Source organism: Apteryx rowi, unplaced genomic scaffold, assembly GCF_003343035.1.
Source record: "Apteryx rowi isolate R43461 unplaced genomic scaffold, aptRow1 scaffold_9, whole genome shotgun sequence".
Classification (NCBI taxonomy): domain Eukaryota; kingdom Metazoa; phylum Chordata; class Aves; order Apterygiformes; family Apterygidae; genus Apteryx; species Apteryx rowi.
In genome coordinates this window covers 5,766,759-5,790,090 of record NW_020451204.1, presented here as the reverse complement: position 1 = coordinate 5,790,090, position 23,332 = coordinate 5,766,759, and the positions used below count along the sequence as shown (strand labels likewise).

The 23,332-nt window shown below is 43.9% G+C and overlaps 1 protein-coding gene across 5 annotated transcripts in view; it reads left to right on the top strand.

Annotated features, from left to right (window-relative positions):
• The window catches only part of UPF2 (UPF2, regulator of nonsense mediated mRNA decay), a 70,960-nt gene extending 59,092 nt beyond the window's left edge, over positions 1-11,868 (top strand). For 3 of the 5 annotated variants that reach the window (XM_026091180.1, XM_026091181.1, XM_026091183.1), the window contains 2 exons: positions 2,642-2,762; positions 10,539-11,868. In XM_026091180.1, the coding sequence (XP_025946965.1) occupies positions 2,642-2,762; positions 10,539-10,548 (131 nt within the window). In that variant the 3' untranslated portion in view covers positions 10,549-11,868. Of the gene's footprint in view, positions 1-2,641; positions 2,767-10,538 lie in introns of those variants that run through there. The other 2 variants (XM_026091185.1, XM_026091182.1) reach the window with 1 other exon arrangement.
• The last annotated feature ends 11,464 nt before the right edge of the window (positions 11,869-23,332 follow it).

Genomic DNA, 23,332 nt, shown 5'->3' with positions numbered 1-23,332 from the left:
CCCCCCCCGATGTTGCAATCTTGTGGTAATCACAATATAAGTAGTAAAATATCAGGAAATCCCATTTAAGGTATTTAGTGAAAGGTTGCAATTCATCAAGAAGCAGGGAATTTAAATTTAAAGCAGCTCTGATTATAAAAACACTATGGAATCAAACACTTCCAGGATTTTGAGTAAYGAAAGACCTAAATTCATAATCTTAAAAAAGCTTATTCTTCCAAAGCGAGTGCATACAGAGCTCTGAAACAGTAATGCAACTCATATTTAGTACTAAACATCATAATCTGCTTCAAAATTTCTTCTCCGAGGCACTCCCCTCTTACGAAGCCCACTCGTGAAAAGGCAGAAAGGCAAGAGCCTTCCAAACTAGACCTTTGAGTGAGGTCTCAGAGCATCAACGTGTTTCCAGCCCCTCATTAAGAACGTTTCTGATATTTTTGCAATAGTCAGAGCATTTGGGGGGTTATGACTTGTCATATGACTTGTGGGACTCTTCATAAAATCCTACATTAAATGGACTAACTGTAATTTATGGTGAGTTCTTGTACTTCTCATCCAAAGAAAGGATCCCATTTATTTTGTCATAATAAAATGAATCAGACGTCTGATACCAATTGATAACTGGTAGTGGTCAATTTTGCTCTTTCCCATAGACTTTCTGGGTGCTATGTATAAAACATTAATAGAGGGGAAAAATCAACACAGGCAAAATAGCTTTTTCCATTATTCATATAAATTTTAAAAACCGCTTTTCACCCTTTTTTTAATCTGGGTAACATATACACTAAAAACCTAACTGAAAATGATATTTTAATTTGATTAAACAGGCTAAATTGCATTCCTTCTGCTTCATTCTGCTGAAAGTAGTATTAAATAATCATTTAATATTTCAATAATATACTTAAGAGTTTTTTAATTTAAAAATAGCATTGAGAACAGGGTGAATCTCTAGTTGAGATCGATATCTTTCCATGCAGGGGTGTTTTTTCTGCACTAAGGACAAGGTTGGGTGGTGGTGTGACCTCAGCACAGCTAATACATTGTGTTCCCTTGCCTGCCTTCTGTCTGTTGTTTTCTCAATTACTCAGTTTCTCTGCTCCTGGATTTTCACAAACCCCAAGCTTTTCTTTTCCCCCTGTGTTGAGAAGGGGAGAGACACTGGCGTGCACGCGCTTGCTCGCTTGCTGGCTTCTCGCACCTGGCTGCCAACGTACCGTAATCTCTTCCCGCGTCTAGTCATTCTCTTACAGAGACCTATCCTGATGCACAGACTGGCTTTGCAAGATGGGGTTTCCTGATGTTTACAAAAATGGACCGTTTAACGTGTTGAACGGCTTCCTTTGCCTTATCCAGTTGTGCGCAGGGGAGTAGACAGAGTATGAATACCTGGTTTAATAACTGACATCAGTATTGTATATTAAATCATTTGTAGTTGTTCCCTGTCTCCCAGAGATCGGGTGGATAGCTTATTTACTCAACGCTTTGCCCACATTTTGTAAATGGCCATCGAACCTCATTAAAGACTTCAGTTTCATGACTTGTGCAAGTCTTTGCTGGAGTAGTTGAACAGTTTCTAGCGGATGATGGGCTTGTGTCTCCAATGAGATTACCGGAGATTAGCGAACCAGACAGAGCAGACTTTCAAACATAATCTATTTAACAGCTTATTCCACTTTTCCCCTTCATTTATTCCATCTGTCTGTGTTTGCTGAGCAATGTAGATTCTTGCACAGGTGGAAGGTCAGAAGTGCTCTCGGTCAGACGTGCCACCGTATGGCAGTAGGTTCTGGGAAGGTTCCTGCGATGTGTTCCTAATTGCATCAGATACTTAATAACCCCTAACTTAGTCTGGTCAGGAGCCGTTTTATCAGAATATATAAATATTTCACATTCCTGGAGAAATGAACCTTTACCGAATGACAGAAGCCGGATGTCTCTACCTAGCTTTAACTGCCCAAAGGTTGGATGTGCAGAGCTAAACTAGCCAGTGTAGGCTCCTCTACGATCAGTGGGAAGAAATGGGTGCGTGCAGAAAATGATAAATTCAATCTGCAAGACAGCTGGCATCAGATGGGTCGGCTGAGTCACCYTCTCCAGGTGTCCGTTTCTCTGGCCTATAAAAGGATCCTATTATGGCTAGCTTAGACTTAAATACCTGACTTCTAGATGCCTAAATTAGGACAAGTCTCTCCCCGAGTCTTTAATTGGCAGCAGCATTGTGCAGTTGTTACTATTTCCGAGTAGCTTTATGCTGTGGCCTGTCGTGCTGCTGTGAACCTTTGTCCCTGATGGATAAAGTCAGTGGTGGCTAATACGTAAAGAAACGAAAGGTCATGGCTCCGTTCTTAAGGAGTGGTTTTCATCACAAGCGCTTTCGGTTGCTCCTGTGGGAACATCAGGAACATTTGGAAATGCAAGTTCACATTACAGGGTCGCCTGACTTTGTCAAAGCTGTCTGTGCAATTTTAATAACTTTTTAACATTAACTGTTGTGGATATGTGAGATAGCATAAAGCATGTTAACTCTCAAGTACAGGAAAGCGTACATAAAAAGTCTTAAATCATGCCCCTTAAAAGGTTTAAATTCCTCTTTGAAAAGATGCACACAAAATGTATTTAACTTTCTGTTCTGAAATTACAGAGATGTTGCAGTCTCTGGCACAGCGTCCAGCTCCTGCGAATACTAATCGTGAGCGGCGGCCTCGTTACCAGCATCCGAAGGGAGCACCTAATGCAGATCTAATCTTTAAAACTGGTGGGAGGTAGGACAATCTTCTTTAAATGTGGTAATTCTGGTTCTAGGCGAGCGATTACCTTCATAATTGAAACAGTTAATGATCTGCATTGTGCGAGTTTGTTAGCATACCTCAGAATGGAAAGTACTGTTAAAATACTGGCAAGTCAGTGTTTTGTGCTTATAATATGTCTGTAATGTGTCATTGATGGAGGCTTGGAAGATGCAATTTTTTTTAGATGTTAAATGGTTAGCAGAGTTTGAGCCCCTGGCTATAGGGGAAGAGATGCAGCCCTCAGTGAGGGGGGAAGACAATGTTCAAAAATCTCTAGAGAAATTTCCATCGTGATGTTTCAATTCTGTGAGCTTGAGAGCTCTACCTCTGTATTTGAAGCCCGGAATAGGGGGAAAATACAGTGCGGTAGGGAGAAAACCTTTGGTTTATAGTGTGCAAGAACATACCAAAAGCAATATTAGCATGAAAGAACAATTCCGGGTTGCCCTTTGAGTCTAAAATCCAAATGAATTGGAAGCTAGGTTGGCATTTTATCAAGCGATCTTGATCCTGCGGATGAGTACGTAAGAATTAAYGGAAATGGTTAGAGAGACCAGTGAGCAGAAACACACGTATCTGAAATACTATCCATCTGGGATGGGTCACTGGCAATAAGAGTAAATGGAGTGTGATTACTGCTTCTGAAGCAAACTAACACCCAAGAGGAGCAACTGCCCATCAGCAAAAGGTTTAAGTTACTGTCGGAATTGTCTAATAACTTGGCGGCTGCTAATAGTCATTCTGCAGCTTCATAGATCTCAGCATGTATGTTCTCACTTAGGGTAAGCTTGAGTATAGGCTAATTCAGATTAACACTGCAGCAAAAATTTGGATAGTTGGAGATTCAGGTGAAATGCAGTGTGTTCATGTTTTTCTTCTGTTTACAAGTTAATTTTGRGGGGTAGATAGATGGGAGCAGCTAGTGGGGGGAGGAGAAAGTTTTCCTACAAATTGGCCTGTCTTTACAAACTGGAAAGAAGTTCAGCACTTAAATATATTAATCCTGTGTTATGGTAACATTGCCAACTTTTTTCTGGTGCATTTTATAGCTTCTTGATGATCTCTTACTCCACTGAACCCCTATACAGATACAGCATGTATTTTTCAAAAAACAAAAACAAAAGAAACAAAAAACCTTTTTAAAAAAACTGCATTTTAAAACAAATATATTTTTAAAGAAAAACCTTAACCAGCTGTAACTCAATAGAATAACCAGTGCTGTCCATGGAGCTTTTTTATATTGCTATGGCCTGATACTGTCACAGAAATACAAACTATTCGGTTACAGTGAACTGCTGTAGTATGTACAGGCGTCTCGTGAATAACCGTTTAGCTCTGTTAGCTCTGTTTCAGTCATCTCTTACAGATTTCTTGCAACATATATGAGAAGCACCCTGCCGTTACCCTTTAAATGTAGCAGCCAGGCCAGTAGATGAGAGATTTGGGGATTTTTATGCAGTTCTTCTGAAATCTTTTCCCTCGAACACTTTCAAATAAAAATAATCTGGGACCTCACAGTAAACCAGGTCGCACGTTGGCCAGCGAGCAGTTGAAGCCGCGTTTGCCGGCTCAGACGTCCACGCTGTGCACTTGCGGCTGCGCTGTCGTTCTGGGCTRTGTAGTTTGCTCTCTGGGCTGCTCATCTGTAAGCTCCTCGGAGCGGGGCCGGGGAGGTCTGCGTTAGCGGGCAYGTTTAGTTTGTCGTATAGCGCAATGCTCGCGCTCGCAGTCGCGTGTCCGCGGAGCCACCGCAGCCTGCAGTAATGTGATGTTGCTTTTCTTAACCCTCCGTGGAAGATATTTAAGCGGAGTTATATTTGCCAAAGACTGTGTCCGCCCATCGCTCGCCACCGGCGGTAGGTTGTACGGCCGTTAACGCTTGTACGGCTGCTGGTTTACAGCGTACGCTGAAGGTCGTGCTCCGACTTTGAGGGGCGAACTGGCAGTATCCTTGCTCAGGCTGCCTTGCTTCCCCCCGGCTCCATGGAGGACACTACAATATTTCCTTATTTGTTGCGAGCCGGATTTTCATACTATGAGCTGTCAATTTGGATAGCTGTTTGAGGGTGCGTTCACTTTATTAGAAGTAATCTGTATAACTTAGATTTTATCGCTTACATGTTGAGYGAGCTGTTTTGGGTTTCTTCTTCCTTGGATGTGAAGATGACTGGTAGGTTAGTTTCCTGCAATAGTGACTCAAAGCTAAGTAATTTTAGTGTTTATTGGAAATAATACTACTTTCTTTAAGGTACGACTTTTCTAAACTGCTTTCTTTAAGGTACATAAGTTTTTGTTCCAAATTCCCGGAGGTGAGGGATGGCCTGAGCCRGTAAATCTCCTGGCTGCTTCCGTTGCACCGTGCAGCCTGACAGATCCCAAAAGTAAATGTTTGGATGGGGAGTTTCTTGCATCTTAAGTAACATTAAGAGAGTAAGGAAACAGATTTGGTCTTTCCCCTTCGTTTTTGTATTAATAAACATGGCCTAAACATCAAACGTTTTAGGAACGATATTCAAATCTACCTATCAAAACRGATGATTCAAAAATCAAGTAAGGCAGCACAGGGGGAGGCTGGGGTGGTTTCGGTCTTGAACAACCTGATCTAGCTTTTCCGTTAACCCTGCTTTCACAGCAGGAATTTAGACTGCCAGAGGGTCTTTCCAACCTAATTTTTTCTGTGATTCTRTTTTGCTCTGCCAGGGTCCGGGAGGTTATTATTGGTATGAGTTTAACTTTCACAAAAGGAAACAAATTTGGCAACTCCTTCACCTATGCTGAAACYGCAGTAAATGGAAGAATGAATTCGTGGCGGGTCCTGTAATGCAGTTCGCTTAAAGCTTCAGCAGAGCCAGGAAGGCAACAGTTCTCACTCTTGCATCCCGTTCTCTAGCATTCGTGTATTAAAAGAGGACTTTGGTCATCAAACTGTTGAACTGATACCTTCCGGAAACGCAAAGTTTGCAAAAGTCCCTTTAGGCATTTTTTTTATTTTGGTGATAGAATTATCGTGAAAACAGTCCTGTACAGTTGCGGAGAATAGCTCCTTCACTAAAAAGACTTGCTTTCCTTTTGTTTAAAGAGTATCGAGAGCCATGAAATGGCTCGATTATTAAACGTAAATAACCACATTTTCTGAAATTTGAGTGTAGAGAGCAGGCCTTACCAAAGAGTTTTAATGCATTAAYGTTAAAACACTATTAAAAGCAGTAGCATCAAGACTCGCTGCTGCTCTGAAACTTTAGTAAAAAGGAGCTGTTGATGTCAAAAGGCCCCTAGGATGAGGAGTTTTGAAGGAAACCTCAAATAATTCTCCGTAGTACAACRGAGCCCTTATCGGGGTGACAACTAAGCTGACAAACTAAATCATATTCAAGTTCATTGATAACTTGAGATCTGTTTGCATCCGACTCTTACTTCTCTTTAACCCCTTTAWTAAAGAAAAATGAAGCATAAAGGTAATAACAGGATGCTAAGATTTTRTTAGCCAAATATTCTCATAATAAAGAGTGCTTCAGTAATGCTGAAAAATCAAAGCATGGATAATAAGGAAAAATGTGAATTTAACATCCAGATTTCCTGTTTCTGGTACGGGGYGGGAACGCTTTATACGTCACTCACTGTACAGTTGGTGTATTGACCATTATTATATTTTGAAATTTCCAATTCACTGATTATTGAAATACCAGAAGTCTCGGTCAGRCTAAATCCGGTTGCTCTCGTTCTGTGAGCCTCGGTCCATCGGACCGTCCCGGACTAGCGCAGCAGTAGTACTTTGCTCTTGCTCCAGGGATTTTTGCGATTAAATCGCTCCCATCTTCAYGTTCTAGGTGTCGTAAATGTTTAAAAATGCAGTGCTCTATTTAGTTCTGTGGGCTAGCTCTGTTCACCTTACCTCTGCCGTCTTTTTCACCAGGATTTTAATCTTGACTTTTTCTCAGGTGTCRTCTTTGACCCTGTCCTACCTTCTTTCTCCTCCTAGACGTCTACACGAGCGTAACCTTCCATGGAAGCCGTTCAAACCTGGCAGTGAAATGCGAACCTCCCTTTTCAGGTCTTTGAAGGGAGGAAAGCCAGGGGTTTTCCTTTTTTTTTTTTTCCCTTCCTTTTTCTTTTTTTCTTTTTTTCCCCAAACTCTGCAGCTTCTTTTGGCAGGCTCGTTGGAAACAGAACAGGGTGTAAGGGATAACGAGAAGAAGCCGGGCCCCGAGATGGTTGTCTTAGCAAGATGGTGCTTTGGGGCACTCGCACCACAAGTGTGGGAGATGAGTCCAGCTTGCATAGTGTAGGTGAAGAGACCTGATGGCAATAATGATTTAGAGGGAARGAAAGGCAAAATTATATTCATTAGTGTACCCATTTATCAAAAATATTTATTTAAAAAGGATGTTTAAGCATACTTGTATACTCAAAACTGCAGTTTTGAGGCCATCTGGAAACTACCAGTGCTCAAAGCACCTTCCTCGTACCGGCTGATTTGTATACTACAACACTGGTTTGATTTTCTTTCAGAGTATTTTATGGCTTGAAGAGATTATGAAATAATTTATGTAACGTAGACTTCATGTACTCAGACTAGTCTAGGTTTTGTGGATTGTCTAAATCTGTAATGTTTACAGTGCAGAAGTTACTAATTAGGGTGCAGAAAATGGCCAGGGCASCTTAGAGTTTCAGTAGTCCAGAAACACACTCAGAAATATGACTGGTCCATGGAGTATATTTTTGCACAGTTAAATTGATAACCTTTATTTAAAGTCCAGTGTTGCTCTTTATATATTGTTAATCAGACCCCTTACTCATATCAGCAGTAGAAATGTATTTAGACTGAGTCTACAAGCATTTATAATTCTTGAAATTTCTCTTCCATCCGTGTTAAGGTAGAATATGTTTGTAATCTCTGTATCATAAAATATTTATTGCTGTCATCACTGAGGAATCAAGTCACCTCAGTGTTACACGCCAATACACTTAACACTCCCACGCGGAATAAAAGCGATGGTTTGTCCAATTCCATAGCTCTGAGACAAGAAATAAGCTGACACTTCATGGCRTGAGAGGTACCTGAATTTAAATTTCCCAGGATTTAAGTTAGTGCCCTCTCCAGTACTTTTCTTCTCTTCCTGTGTATACAGTATACRGAAATGTGTGTGTGCTGTTTATTCTCAAAGGCCGTTTTGGGGGGAGGAGAGCTGAAGGCGAAGATCAGTCTCCTCAAGTTATCGCCGCTGTCCCTGCAGGGAGCAGTTGGAGCAGGAGTCTGAGCTCCGGGTGCTCTCCGGGTTCCTCTCCGTATGGYGAAACCGCCTGCCCCTGCCCCTGCGGCTCACGCAAGAAAGCAAGAAACCGTGTTCGGCAGAATAAGACACGCAAACAAGAGAACTGCCRGCGAGAAAGCATTACGTCTAGAACGGAAAAATACATTTTAGGTGTTCGCTGTGGTTTTGTTTCATGTTCCTGGTTTTTGTTTAACGTGATTAGGAGAGAGGAAGGGAACAGACAGCACCGAAGCTGAGATTAGTCATGGGAAGCAAAGCAGCAAGTGAGTCTTGAGAGGTGTTTGGAGGAGGAGAAGGAAGGAAGGYGCCTGAAATTCGTGAAGAAATAAGTTGCTCCAGCAATGTAAAGAGCGTTGTGGGTTGGTGGAGGACGTAAAGGGATTAAGGAGAAGTGTGTAACCTCATCTTGAAGATCTCGTATGTTAAGAAATTATAAGAGTTCTCTTGTGACATTGGCATGTCAACAGTGTGCAGAAAGGACTCGATTTCATAAGTCAGATATATTATCCTGGACCCATTTCAGTTCTGCGTCCTTACTTTGTCTTGCTGACTTAGTCTCCCAACCTCACGTGTGTAATGGAGTCTGGATTATTTCCTAACCTATAACGTGGTGCGTTTCTGTGCATTTTCTGTGCATATTTCTGTGCATTTTTACAAGTTCCAGTTTTCTTTTCCAGACGTGGTTAAGTTACTGTGGTGGGTRAAATGTGTTTGTGTTCCTCCGCCGCGCGGAGGGTGCAGCGGTATTAACGCTTGTGCAGTGCTGCGGAGAAGCTGAGTATGGGACTGTTACACAGTTCAATAACTGCGGTGTTGGCAGGGGAGGGAGSTCGGGGAGCTGGTTCAAGAATTTGATTCATTTTGCACATTCAGTTTAAGGGGTTTATAATTATGTACAAACTTTGATCTTGCCACGTACAGGTTTGGGCTAAATTTTTTTTTGAATTGAAGGAGGGTTAATACTTTTTTTTTCTCTCTGCTGGCAAAGTGATATGGTGGTATATGCATAGCTTTTCCTTGTTTAAAAAAAATCTAATTTTTGTCATGACTGATTTTTAAACTGTGTAAAACTCAGGAATKTTGTGCTGTTTGCTAGTTTATAGAGACATGTAACATGAAATATGTGTYTTTGAAAATACCACTACTAGGTTGTTTTTTTTTACCAGCAGCATCTTGCCCTAATCCTTTGAAACACAGTTTACTGCCTTATCTACTGCCAACATGCCGTGGCAGCTGCTAAGTTAGATACATGCAGCCAGTCCTAACCTTGTTCCTTCCCTCCACATCAACAGGTAAAATTATTTTTAAGGGGAAACGGAGAGGTAAAAGTCCATGTTCTGTAACACATTGATGTTTAAAGTTTCTTGTCAGTTTTAGCATTCTACAAGTTAAATTTCATTTTACTGAATGTATTAAAGTTCCTTGCTTTGCAACCACGTGGCCAACGTTTTGTGTGCTGCAAAGAACTGGAATATAATATTGCATAATACTGAAACACAGTTAAAACCAGAATYGAGGAATAGAAGCAATGCCACAGTTAAGTTCCAGACATGCATCAGCTCGGTACGTCTTGACAAAAGTACACAGTGTATTTAAATAAAACACATCATATTTATACATGATTGCTACAGTAATTCAGCTTTCTTATCTTACTTGACAAATATTTGAGGTATATGCACCAATGTAAAGAATACTAGCGGTTTCGTTTACCTGGTGAAAGATTTTATGTAGCCCTGGAGATTCCTTATGAYTGTAAATATTGTCTAATTTATGCTTTGGTTTCTACCACTAAAATTTAATTTACGTTCTAGAAATCAACTGAAAAACAGTCCAGATAGTACCCGACGGCTCTGCTGAAGTTAGTGCCACTAGATTAGCCTTGCGTCCAGAGTGCTCTGGTCTTTTTATATCACCTTCCTGCAAACCGGCGTGATTGTTCGATGCACGGTTTTGTTCTTATGAAATAGCAATGTTATTTTTCCTGGGTAGAACTGTTCTTCATGTACAAGGGATAACCAAAGATTTTAATACAGTGGTTGTCTCTCTAAAAATGTTGTTCTGAACAACTATTTGGCTCTAGAAAGCCCTTTCTAACCATTCTAAAATACTTCCCCTGAACATTAAGAAATTGTGCAGAAAAATGAAACTCTCTGAAATAACTTGCATTTCTACGAATGCACAAGATATCTGTGCGCTTTAGGTAGTTTGGCATCTCTTCTGGGAGAACAAGGCAGATGTCTGCTTCTGAAAAACTTTAGATGCTGAGATGCGTGGAGGGTTTTTGTGCTGGTGCGACTGCCRCCTTTTGGCAGGTGCAGTCTCTTTAAAAACTCGTACAGCTAACAGGAATGTGCAACTTTAAAATGTGGAGGCTAGAAGAGTTATCAAACCACTGTCGATTGATTGCAGGGCTGCAAACCTGTACAGTATCGGACGTATGATATTAACCTGCTTCTCTTGTGCTTCCTTTTCTTAGGAGACGTTGATCCAGCAGCAAGCGTCATTTCATTAGGTCCTGTATCTCTGATGTTGTGGATAGTGGAGTCCTCCAGCAATTAAATGAGAGCAGTGGACACATCTCAGCATGTCAGTCTAGAGCGTTCAGAATCGAAACCTGGGACAGGCTGGGGCCGTGGGGCAGAAACAGCCTCCTCTCTTCCCCCCCCTCAAAAAAACCGCACAGAACAAGTGGAAGCTTCCAGGCATGGCCTACCAAAAAAAAACAAAAAAACAACAAAAAAAAGCATTTTGTTATGGGAACTGTGTGAGGGTTAATCTTCTCATGAGACAAGGAAGTGCACGAATGAGATGGTTAACTTGACCAGTGAGCAGCTAAGTGAAAACAAAGATCAACTCGGAAGGAGGATGGATTACACTGGAAGAGGAGAGGTCTTGATGGCTCAGCACGTGGGAAAACCAAGTTCTGAACTTGATGCAAGCTATGTTCTCTCTTAATCGAGCAGTCTGTTCGAAGGATGTTCATTGGGGGCTCCAAATCTACGGCAGACAAGTGTAGAGCAAACAGTAAAATCTAACAGAAAACCCTGACACATAGGACAACAAAATTATGGCGTTATCAAACATCAGATACTCCTCAGAGAGAAAGTTTTTGGTTAAGGAATAACTTTTCTTCTATAAGACAAGCAAGAAAGAGGGGTTGGGGTGGGGAGGGGTGAAAAACTTAAGAGCCAAGGAGGTAAAATGTCTATTGAGGTTTAAAACAAAATGTGAAGTTGATTTAACACAGGGTGTTGACCCATATTGCTTAGAACAGCCTGACACCAGCCTAAGAACAGGGATATAATTGAGCCCATTGTAAGTATCATTGAAAACCAAAATGTGCCAGTCAGCATGACAGGAGGATGTCAAGGAGTGGATCCAAATGTTTTGTTGATCTTCATGGGTTGATAAGCCTCTGTGTCTATTGAAACAAACAAGTTTTAAAAAAAGAAAAAAAAGAAAGATTTAAATAAGTCTGGAAACAAGTAGAATTTCTATTTTTTTTCTAAGTAGAAATGAGGTTTCTTGGTCTGTTTCTGACAATCTGTTATTTATTAGCATAGGTTTTTGTTTGCTTTCAGGTAGAGGTAGTTCATTCAGTTAAGGAGCTCATCTGTATGTTACTAATTCTTTTTTTTTTTCTAGCTCTTTTAAAATTCTTTTTACCACTGTTTTTGGTTTCTGCATGTAGGAAGAGAGACTTGTAAAATTGTAACATTTCATACAGAAATGCCGCCCGATCTTCACCAGCTTCAGAAATCTGACCTTTGCCAATGCTGCAATAAAGTGTTGTAATTTAGAACTGGCGTCCGTCTCCTTACGTTCACTGTGCTCCTCCGAAACGCTCTTCTGAAGCGTCTGTGGTACACCCAGGGGCTCCAGCTTGGGCCGCACTTCGTACCCGTAGCATAAAAGGTAGGTGGCATCCTACCAGAGCAGGAGGATTGCTGCCCCCAGAAGCACACTGGCTGGCTTTAAAACAGACTTAGCTACTYGGTAGGAAGTGCAAGATTTTCTTGCTCTTTAGCAGAGAGTTGTGAAACAGCTGAGACCATCTTTTTGTGTAATTTATTAAGCTGTCGTATGCAGATAGGGGCTCTGAAAGAAGTGGCTCCAGCACCGCCCCGGCTGCAAGAGTCAACAGTTTCCACTCGGTGTTGTGCGGGCCAGGGGTGAACTGGATCACCAAACTGACCTGGGCTAAAGGAAGGTTGTGTTGTTGCTGTTGGCTAGATAAATCTTAATCCAGACTAGTTCCCTCTCTGGGCTCATTGCATGGCCATAGCTGTCCTTGTGCCAGCACATGGAAGGGTGCAACGCAGTGGTGGCACCGTGCACGGAGCAGAGCGAGAGGGGGGCGCAACTCCTCTTTTCGCTGCTGCTGATATTTTGATTTAAATAAGTGTAACCAAAATTGCGGCCTCTCAGTGCGTTTGTTTCCCTCGTCTGGCAGTCCTGTATCGAAGATGGCAGCCTTTCACTTTGGCGAGCTATGCTGTTAGCTCAAGCCGTTGCAGTGAATTTTAAAATACTGAAGCTTGCCGGTGACGCTTTGGTGAGAAGAACTCAAGGTTTTTATTGGGGAGGGGGGGGAAATTACCTCTACTTAAATAGAGTTAGTGTTGAGCACGGAGTCAAGGATGCAGAATGGCAGAACGAGGTTGTTAGTGCAACTTTAAATCTGCTCCGTCTCATAGACGTGTCCTGCTAGTACTTACTGATGGAGAAGTTCATAGACCGATTAGCACACGCTTTCATGAGGATCTCCCTGGGCAGCGTGTTTTCCAGCTTCCACCTTGGAGAGTGCCGCTCGGGAAGTTTTTAGAACACTATATTTAGATACATTTCTCCAGATTTCTGCAAAACTTGAATTTCTTTTTGTAAGAAAGCAAGTACTCTAAAAGTGCGCGGTTACCCAAAACCCACCTCTTCAAAGCGGTAACTAATGTCCACAGTTGCACTTTTGCCCGTGCTGGGGGAAGACAAGTCCCACGTCGTGTTTATGGGATGCAAAGTCCCCTGCAAGAAGTAGGGAGACCAAATCTTCATTTCAAGTCTTGTGTATAAACCAGAAACAAGCCTTTGTGGTGCTCTTCATATCATATTTTTTTCCTGTTTCTAATTTGGTGATGCCTGCATTAAATTACAGTTCTCAGCAATTTCCCTCAAATATGTATTCTGCAGCAATATGACTATATCCATGGGTAAGATCTAATTTCCACTTTTTCCTGGTGGAAGAATGCCAATTCCTAATAGCAAATTAAGCGTCTAATTGTCATCCGATCTAAAGTGGACTTCCTTTTCTCAACATGCTGCTCAGGCTCAAAGGCATTCAATTTATCCAAATTCAATAACTGCATACAAATAAAATACATGAATTCAATGTTAGCTGTATTTTGTTTGTATCAGTCTAATGCATTAGATGAATTTGGGTTTGGATCTATGAAAATATTTTTACAAAGTTATTTGCTAAAGAGAGTTTGGGGGTAAACTGGAGATGTCTCTGATTTCAGGTTGAAATAAAAAAAACAGTTTAAAACTTCTGAAATTTAATTTTAGAATGATTTTTTTTGACGTTCTGTTGAATAAAAACGTCGGATGTCCAATCATTGCAAGGGAAACAATCGGAGTTGAACAAGTTATTCTCATACAGTGGAAAAATATGTTCATACCCTATTTTTTGTTGCTTCTCTTTTCAGTTTACTGGCCTTACAGCACTGTGTTTCGGTACTACGAGATGCCTTCTGACTTCTTCTGAAGCAGTTTTGCTACCTGCTTTGCCTACAGGTTGTTGCTATAGGGGTTGCACAGCTTCAGGCAATTTTGTCATTAGACTGGTTTGTCTGTCTTTAAAGGACACTTAATTAAAATGGGCCCACAGCATGTTTTTGGTGCAGGGACAGGGGAATACCTATATCTATATTTTCCTTGTTAAATACATAAAATAATTTTATGTATTTATGTATTTTTTCTTGCAATTGATAAAATTGCATCCCATGATTACACCGGTATAATTATGCTCAAGTTGCCATCTACTTTTCTGTAGAAACTTATGCGTACCTTGTGACACCAGAGCTGTGTGAATCAAGGCAAGGGATGAGCTAGTTTTTGCAAAAGCTGATGGCAGTTAGCAAAAATAGTACGAGCAACGTAAAAAGTAAGTTGCTCCAACTGTTGCCTAAAAGGGATCGGAGTCCTTCGAAGATGCTCCTTAGAAAGCAGTGCTTGGGTCTGCTCTGAGGATGCCAGAGGATAGGTGGACTGAATAATTCCTGAACATCTTTCTTAGTAACCGTGTTACTTCTGCTTGGGTTATTGGGTTATTCTGCTCTAGTCGGTAATCGCAGAGAGGAAACCCAGCTCCCTTAATGGTGGATTTGTCTCTTAAACGACGGTTTAACCTGAGCAAGGTGCCTAGGCGTTGAGCATCTCGACTTGTGCTTTCCTGCTGTCTGTGAATGCTGCTGCTCTTCTCCAGGTTCCAGGACATTTCCTGCTCATGGATGGAGCTGTAGCCGATGTCCTCAGCCCCCTTCCCACCACGCGCTGGCCTCCGGGTGCAGCCGGTCACTGAGGTCGTCGCTGCAAATTTGAGCTTTGGCACCATCTGAGGGGGAGAGGGGACATCCCCTGGTGTGGGGGTTTCTCGGGGCGGACGCTCGCCGAAGCGAGTGTGCCCTGGAACGGCGTTCCCGAAAACACGTGCAGGTAGCTAAACGTGGAGCGCTTTCCCATCCAGGAAAGCGTACGCAGGCGAACAAGCAACTGTTGCGTGCCCTTGGTTGTGTAAAGGACYTCGGCACTGTCTTATCTTTCGCTAGGAAGAATTTGGACTCCAAGTCAGGCGCAGGCACCTGAAGTTGAGCCTTGGCTGACGCGCGGCTCGCTGAGCTGGCATGGTGAGTCGTCAAACATCGTGCGACTTGGGGCAGGTCCCTTCCGAAGCCTGTGTGGCCTGCGGCGCTGCCTTCGTCCTCGCTGCCTGAACGGGGCCGGGAGGGCTGGGAAGCTCCTAATCTGGGAGTGCAGGTTCACTCRAGAGTGTAAATACTCGTGGGCAACACCTGAACCTCAGCTGGTGGCATCTGCTGCCTTTTTCTACCTGCAATGTTGTAATCTGGTAAAGGGAAAAACGGTTGGTTTGGTTTTTTCTGAATTTTCAGACTTACTAGAGTTTCACTAGCTTCCCAGGCCTTCAAGGAAAGAACTCAGTTCTGCTGTTTGTTATGCAAATAAAAATATTATATACGAGCACCTGTATGCACAGACCCTGGCACATGCGCAGTATGTATATTTATGCGTAATAAGGTTTAGAAAGGCTCTGTATTGTGAAGGTTGCCTCATTTGAGTTTGGGGGGTTCTTTTCTTTAGCAGCTCGCCTTTTCCRTCGGGGCAGAAACTGTATATTGGCAGGGCAAGGGGATGAGCTTTGTGAGGAGTTTCCACTCGAGGCTCCGCTGGTTTGCCGATACCGTCTTCTCCGGAGTTTAAATGCGACTGCATTTGACTTCAGCAAGCGCGGTGCCGTTGGAAAACGCTGACTTGCCAGCCCTAGGGAATGAAGCGGCCTGTCTCTTTCCAAAAAGAGACTTTGCAGGCYGGCAGTGCTGCGTTTCCCAGCCTGTCAGCAAGCGCTGATTTGAACGACTGCAGCCGTGGGGGGAGCAATTAATAGTCGGTGCATGTTCAGCYGTGGAGACCTCGGCGACTGCCGGGGAGAAGCGGCCTTCGGAAGAGCTCTGGTGGTGTCAGCGCTGCGTTGACCTGTGAGGCTGCAGGATTAGCTGCAAATACAGGGTAATTAGCTAACGAGGCATCGCACTTGCGGCAGCTCTGAAGGGGCAGATGAGCAAATCCATTTACCAACCTCCTCATTTATTACCTGCTACTGTCCACAGCGAGTGACGCTGCAGTAGTAAGAGTATATATCCCAGCCAGGCAAGTGGATATTTCTCAGAACAGTAATACCATGAATAAATGCCTATTTTTTGCCTTTTTTCGAATGTCGTGATTTGTTTTTTCCACCGTGACGTTTTTCCTGTGCTTGCATGCCACTCTGCCCCGCCAGCGATGTTCCTCCGAGATGACACTTCAGTGTCTCCTCCCAGAGCCCCGCTATAAATAGGTTCTTCTCACCCATCGGAGGCGCTTCCAGGCATACTGTGAATAGGAAACTATTTGGGAAGGAATCAAACAAGTGAGTAAATGTCAAAACATTTACTTGTATTGTTTGAGTTATAAACTTTGCTTTTAAGTTTTTATTGTTGGGGTGTGATTGTGACTTTAAAACACTTGGTGTTTATGATCCTTGTCAGAAGAACAAACACTGTTTTGTTAAAAAGACTCCTTCCTTCCTGCTTTCTGTTACCTGAATCCGAGCTGTCAGGCAAATAGAAAATGTTCGTGAGGCTTTTTAAGAGGAGGAGATTTTGCTAATGTTTATTCCAAAGAGATGTGTTCTTCAACATTTAACTATTGGGGGGGGGCAATATATATATATACAGGGTTATGGGGAGTGTATCTTTCCTGATGGAAACAAGTAATGGGTTGACAACCCAATAGCTTGAAAACTTGGTAGTATTTACCCATTAATTTTACTGCAACGCTTTTGGTAGCACCTCAGCGTTAGCTTGGCAAGGCCACCTCTGTTGCGGGCTTATTAGCAGACTTGGCGGCCGTAGGGCTCGCAAGGGGAAGCTGGCGGTGAGGAGACCTCGGGGGCTGGTGGCATGCAGTCCTTGGACTAACCTGGTTTTAGCTGCAATATAACTGTTGGCATTTCTTTTTTTTTTTAATTTCTGGAGATCCTGTCATTTTGGTTGTTGCAACCCAATGTCTGTTCCTTGTAATTCTGTCGCTCACCTCCCAGGCACCACCGCAGGGTGTGATGAAGCCTTTGCAGCTAAGTAGACTCTCCCCAGCTTGCTGCACTTCACAAATGCTATGACTTGACTCATGTTAGAAAGCATTAGAAGAGCTGCAGAAGGTCTGTCTGTTTGCTCCCATGTCCTGTTTTCTGAGTGCTGTTAATCTTGCACATTTCCCCTGAAAGCAAAGCCAATTTATAAAGTTGTTACCCCTCCACCTTCTTCAGCTACACCTCATTGCCTCAGTTCTCTGCCCCTATTCCTTGTCCCAAGGTAGCTGTTTCTGGGATCACAGTGTGAACTAGACTGTCCAGGGATCTRATTTGGGGGAAATACCTATATTTTGTTCGGAAGTTGTGTTGCTCAGCTTGTCAGGGCTGCTTGTCAGGAGGCAGGTCAGCGGCAGGAGATGGCTCCTCGGCTGTCCCTGCTCCTGTACCAACATCGGCATCCTGCAGTGATACAGGTGACGAACGTCTCTGCGTAGGCACGGCTTGTTTTAGGAGTTTGTGTCTCACTAAACCAGACCACAGGTTGCCCTTGCACACTGCGTGCGCTACATGGATATATGAAGGGATACGATTCCTGCGGAAAAAGGTGATGTGCAGAAAGCTGGCTTTCTGGGAACCATTCAGGGAATGATTTTGTAATGAGTGATGTGTTGCATCCTGCTGTTTCCACTAGAAAAAAGCCCTCTGGTACCTGTGTGGCCTTGAACAGAGGCGAAGTTAGCATCAGTGCTGCTTCTTGACTTTAACAAATGTCTGAGTCTGTGGGCATGGAAATTGGCCAAGATGCCTACACTGTGCATGAGGCCTCTGCGTCCTGCTGCAGCCCGTGGAGATCAGGTCAGTAAAACCTACATTCAAGTGAGCAGCTGATAGGTGTCTCCTTCGGGGTGAGTCCAGTCGCTGCCTGGGTGGTGTGGGCTAGATCTCCCTTGGCTGTAATGGGAGTCTGGTGTCTAGCATGTGTGTAGTCACCTAAATTCAGGTGCCTTAATGTGGAGCTGAGTCCCATAGGTGTCTAACGCTATCAGAGATGTTACCCAAGGCATCCATATGGGACCAGCAGATATCACACAGGGCTTGGGGGAGACCCTGCTTTTCTCCAGGGGTAGCTAAGGTTTAGGTAGGATATGCCAAGGTGGGAGATGGCCCTAAATACGTGTGGGCAAATGAGCTGGGCCCAGCAGGCCCCGTTCCTCAGCCCCTGCGGTGGTGGAGCTGCTGTTCCCCCCAGAAACCTTGTAAGTGACTGTTGCTGCAAGCATCTCTTCAGCTTCTCAGCAGAGGTTGTGAATTTGTCATTGATCCTGCCTGCCTGATCACCGGGAGAATCTCACTTGCCTCCTGCGAAGCTTTGAGAAGAGGCATTCGTTTCTGAACCTGCTGTGTATTTCTCAGGCAGCTCGTGGAATACGACGTTATCATTAATGCTGAGCTGAAAATGGCAATGATGGACCAAACTGTGGCCACCTTTCCCAAGCCAAAGGATGACCCAAAGAAGCCACTTTCTGAAACCCTTCCCCACCAGTGAGGCCAGGGTGCCACAACTGCTACGTGGGCTTGGCATGGGCACCACTTGCCTTTACTTTCATCCCTTCCAGAGGAAACGGCCACTGGAAGCCCCTCTAGCTGGGAAGGGAAGGCTACGACTGCAGCCTGAGTCTCCTGCGCAGGGAGCAGCTCTTCTGGCTGCAGAGCTGGTGAGTATCCCAGTGCCAGTGTCTGGCCAAGCTGGTTCTCCTCCTTGTCATGCCAGCAGCCAATTTTATCATTATTTATATATAAATACATATACACACATATGTAATAATATATATATGTATGTGATTATATAATTATCATGTGTATATATATATAAGATAATATATATCTATTCCTATTAAGCTAAAGATCAGAAGAGCCTGTTGTTCTCTCCTGGGAAGCAAGACTCATGCATTGGCAAGACAGTCATTTGTAGTCCACCCAAAGCTATGTTTGGCATCTCTATTACATTAATCCAATAAGTGGTTATTAAATTGATATGAGCCACTGGAACTTGCGTCATTGGCATGATGGAAATGACTCCCACGTAACCAAGGAGCAAGAGGGATCTCGGAGAGCTCTGCAATGTCTTTGGCTCTCATCTCCGAGAAACTGCATGTGGTGATGGGACTCAGGCTTCCTCCCCAGCCTAACGGCAGGAAGAGCTCTCCTTCCAGAGGAAGGCCGTGCAGCCAGACTGCCCTGGGAGGATTATTCCATTCCTTGCTGGGAATTCATCTGAGCTGCTCCAGGAAGACACCAGTTCCTGGTCCCTCCTGCAACAGCCTTTCTTCTCCAGAGGAAAGATGAGGCATGCAGTAACAGGACTTGGGCAAACTCTCCCTTTCTTTGTAGTGACAGCTGCGAGGCATCACTGCTTGCAGTCAATTATTCAGACTGGTCCTAACAACTCCCATGCCCTATCAAATTATGGGTTTATTATTAGCTGCGGGTTTTGCCTACAGAAAAATTGAACCAGCCTTTGGTTTCACAGCAAGCATCACTACTGTCTGCAGGGTGAGATGCTGCAGAGGAAATTCTCTGCTCTCATGGTGCCTGGTGCGAAGCCCAGAGGTTTATTATAGGACGTACGAGGAAACACTTTGCTGTGCACACAATACCCATTTCCTGGACTTGAGCGCACTAGAAAACTCATGTCATAAATAAAAATTAAGCCTGATCAGGCAACCTAAATCCATTTAGGAAGGCAGGAAATGTTCCACAGTAATGAAGTTTGTTTGTGTCATGAAATCTTAAGACCCTGTTGATCTCCTGCCCTGGCACTGGCTTGTATATTGGAGATGATAGAAACGTGTTGGGAACTGTTTCACGGTAGAGGTTTATCTATGAAGTCTCCCTCCTGCTGCGACGGCTTGTACGAGTACTCTCTTCGGTGTCGTTCCACTCTGTAAGCACCAGCACAAGGGGTGGCTTATCTACGTTAATCAAAACGTACAAACAACTCGCTGCACACGTGGGTCTAGGCTTCCAGGTTCTTGGTTTTTTTTTCTCCTGGGCTGGCAACTAGTTGTTACGTGAGTGGTACGTGGGGTAGCTGGAGAGGAAGGGTGACGCAGGGTCGGTGCGCACACCTGGGAAGCAGAAGGCCAGCATCATCTCTGCTCCTTTTCTTAACATCGCCGCCTTGGTTCCCCAGCCACGAAATGCAGTGCTCGCCCTTCCTCACGCGGATGGGTAAGCAGGCAGAGAAGAGTGGATAAAAACGGCACGATTCTCCGATGCTTACAATAACAAAAGCCCTAAGCATGGAGAGCTTCAATTAAAACTACAAAAAAAGCCGTCACGGATCTGAACGGGTGTTTGATGGTGAAGTCGACCTTCCAAAACCTCCAAGTTCAGTCTCCTGCCTCTTCAGGAACAGCAGAGATGCTGAGTTGTGTGTGGCAAGCGCAGGTTAAGAGCCTGGCCATGAAGAGCTGCGATAAAACTTGAATAGTGGCTTGAGGGACTTTGGGGCTGCCCATAGCACAGGCAAACTCAAGCTGTCCATCTTACTGGCTTTGGAAATGGGAGCAGCTCCTAATCTGGTGATTAAGCAAATGCACTTCTTACGTTCGAGCCTTCTCAATGTAAGCATTAGTTTGTATCTAGTTATTTTAGTTGGGGGAGGAAACCCCCCCCTTTTTTTTTAAAGGAAAAAAAAAATCATACGGTGTTTTCCCACCCTGTGAGGAGGCTGTAACAACAGCACTTGTGATACAGAGACCCTTGTTTGCAGAGAAAAACGATGCTCTAATGAAAGCAGTGTTTTGGCAGCCTGCTGCTGCCCCTGGCACCGAGCCTGGCCAGTGCTGCCTTCACTGCGCAGCCCCAAAACTTGTTTCTGGGTGTCAAGTACTGTAAAAAGCCACGTGCTGATGCTCAAAGTCCAGAGTTCCTACGTGCTGCTCTCCCTTCTTCAAACTCTTTCACTTTATCATCACTCCTAAAAAATGATTCAGGGAGGTCCAGACCCCTGTACAGCAAGGGCAGCCACCCCACCCACAAGCTTTTGGGAACAGCTGGCAGTTTCCAGGGCTCAGTAAAACATTCATTAAAGCCCAGCAGAAGGAACAAAGCCAGTCCCAAACAAAAGCCAAAGTGAAGCTGAACTACCCTTTCCAGCCTGCCAGCTGGTCTCGCTCCTGTTTCTTGCACCTGTTCAGTTTAAGCCTAAAGTTACTGAAGATGCTTCTGGTTTTATTGTGCAGCTTGCAAAGAGCAGGAGGTAATTACATCCCCAAGGAAAAAGCTGCTGAAGGCAGGGATGTAAAGGCTAGCCCTAGTAACTAAAATAATCTTTCTTTCCCCATCCCTTGAGGTAGGAACCCATCTGACCATTTTGTAACTTAGCCTGGGATGCACCAGCTACTTTTCAAGCACAGCATTTCCTAATTTGGGAGGGGTTTGGTTAAAAAGGAAGAGAGAGCCCAGTTCTGAAGGGAAAAAAAGGCCAACCAAAAACAAGCAATGCAAGAGCAGAGGGTCCCTCAGAAGGGTTTGGTTCATCCAGCCTCGCGACCCTTCCTGTGTCGGGGAACAAGGAGATGATGGTATTTATAGCTGGAAGGTGGCTCCATGATAATTGTCTGCCTTTGGCTGGGCTTGTAAATGACCGTAGGACTTGTATAAAAGCAAGACCTTGCGCAGGTGAAGGGGTGCATGCAAGCAGCTTGAGCTTGTGATGGTGGAGTTTGTTCCTGTAAGAAGTTGAGAGGAATCAATATAGTGGCATAGCTGTGTCCAACAGCAGGACAAAAGTACATACAAAACTGTGTACATAACACCCACGTATGACACAGCTTGGGCCTTCCTTAAACCTACTTGGCAGTGACCAAGCAGGTGTCCATGACGTGCCCAGAGGATGGCAGGCTTGAACCCCTTTACCGTAGGGACCGGTGCCATGTCCCTCTCTTGCCGAGCTCAGCAACTGTGGAGATGATACCTTCCTGCACCAGGGCCCTTCCTCCCCGCTCTTGCCGTGTTGCAACCCCTCAGCACGGTGGTGAGAGAGCAGCGAAGCCAGTTGATGCTACTGCTGTTAACGCAGCTATATCCATTGCTGTTTGAGCATGCACATAGACTCTTAACTCATATATGAAGCTCAGTGTCTAAGTATTAAAGGTAGACTGGTAGATGGAGCAAAGCCAACTTGCTGTCACATTCTTTGAGCAGAAAGAAAGGTTAAATTTAAAGGTAAATTTAAAGGTAGCATGTAATGGTAAACATATTTAAGTAAACATACTTTGAAGTTACTCCACACAGTCCACACTCACCCCCTCCCCCTGTTTTCCCTTCTTTCAGTGCTGACCTATTAAATTCATCAGCCTATATGGTTAGCATCCAAGTCATCAAAAACAAGTTATTTTCAAGCTGTGGGCACTGTTGTGGCATGCGATACACCTGAAAACCGAAACATAATGGCTTGGCTTTGTAGCTGCCTCTGAAGCAGACTGTGAGCAATCCCGTACAGTCACTGCAGAGCTCATTGCTGTGTTTGATCTGCGATACCCTGGGCTGCTCCTCTGCCAAGAATAATTACGCGCGAGCAGACAGCTAAAGAATGTGTTCTGTAATTTTTACCTGGGTGCGTTCAGTTACAAAATGTTTTGAGCTCACTTCAGAGTGCTGTAAATCGCCGTCATTCTGTTTGCGCCTCCAGCAATAAAGAAAACCAGACAGCGTCATTGGGCTGACACGATCATCTACTTTTAGACTCAAGGCCTTCCCAGATGGCACTTATGGACAACGCTTTCAGAAACTGTTTATTGCTGAGGTAAGACACCAAATAAATTTGGACTCTATCACTGTCTAGTGTGTGTGCATGCTCAACAACGGAGGAGTCATCAAAACATGGAAAACTTATTCCCAAAGCCGCAGCCACACTGAAGGATCACCCTAGCTGTCCATCTGTGTGATGTTTTACCCTACAGCAAGCACGAGGCAAGGTAACTTGGTTTAACTTTCCTTCGTTATAGAGTAAGCCCAGTTGAATTATCTTGCACTGGCTGCAGGCTGAAGCTACACACAGTTACTATAGCCGAGCTGACATGCCCTAACTTGGACAAGGATCGGAGCCCTGGGGCAGGCTTGGAAAGCTTAAGGACAGTCTGTTAGACATAGCTGATGGTTCAGCGTCCTTTGCTGCAAACAGATTTCTGCTTGGCGAGGAAACAGCTATTGCAAATGAGGATTAATATTTGTTCCAGAGTGATTTCCAGTCTTTTTTTTTTTTATGATACACATAATATTTGCACAAATGCTCAAGAGCACCTATATTTAAAATGCAATTAAAAAAATTCATCTTCAAAATAGTGCTTTTGTTTCAAGGGTTTCAGCTGGCCCCTAGTACTGTTTGGGAGCAGGGGAAAGGT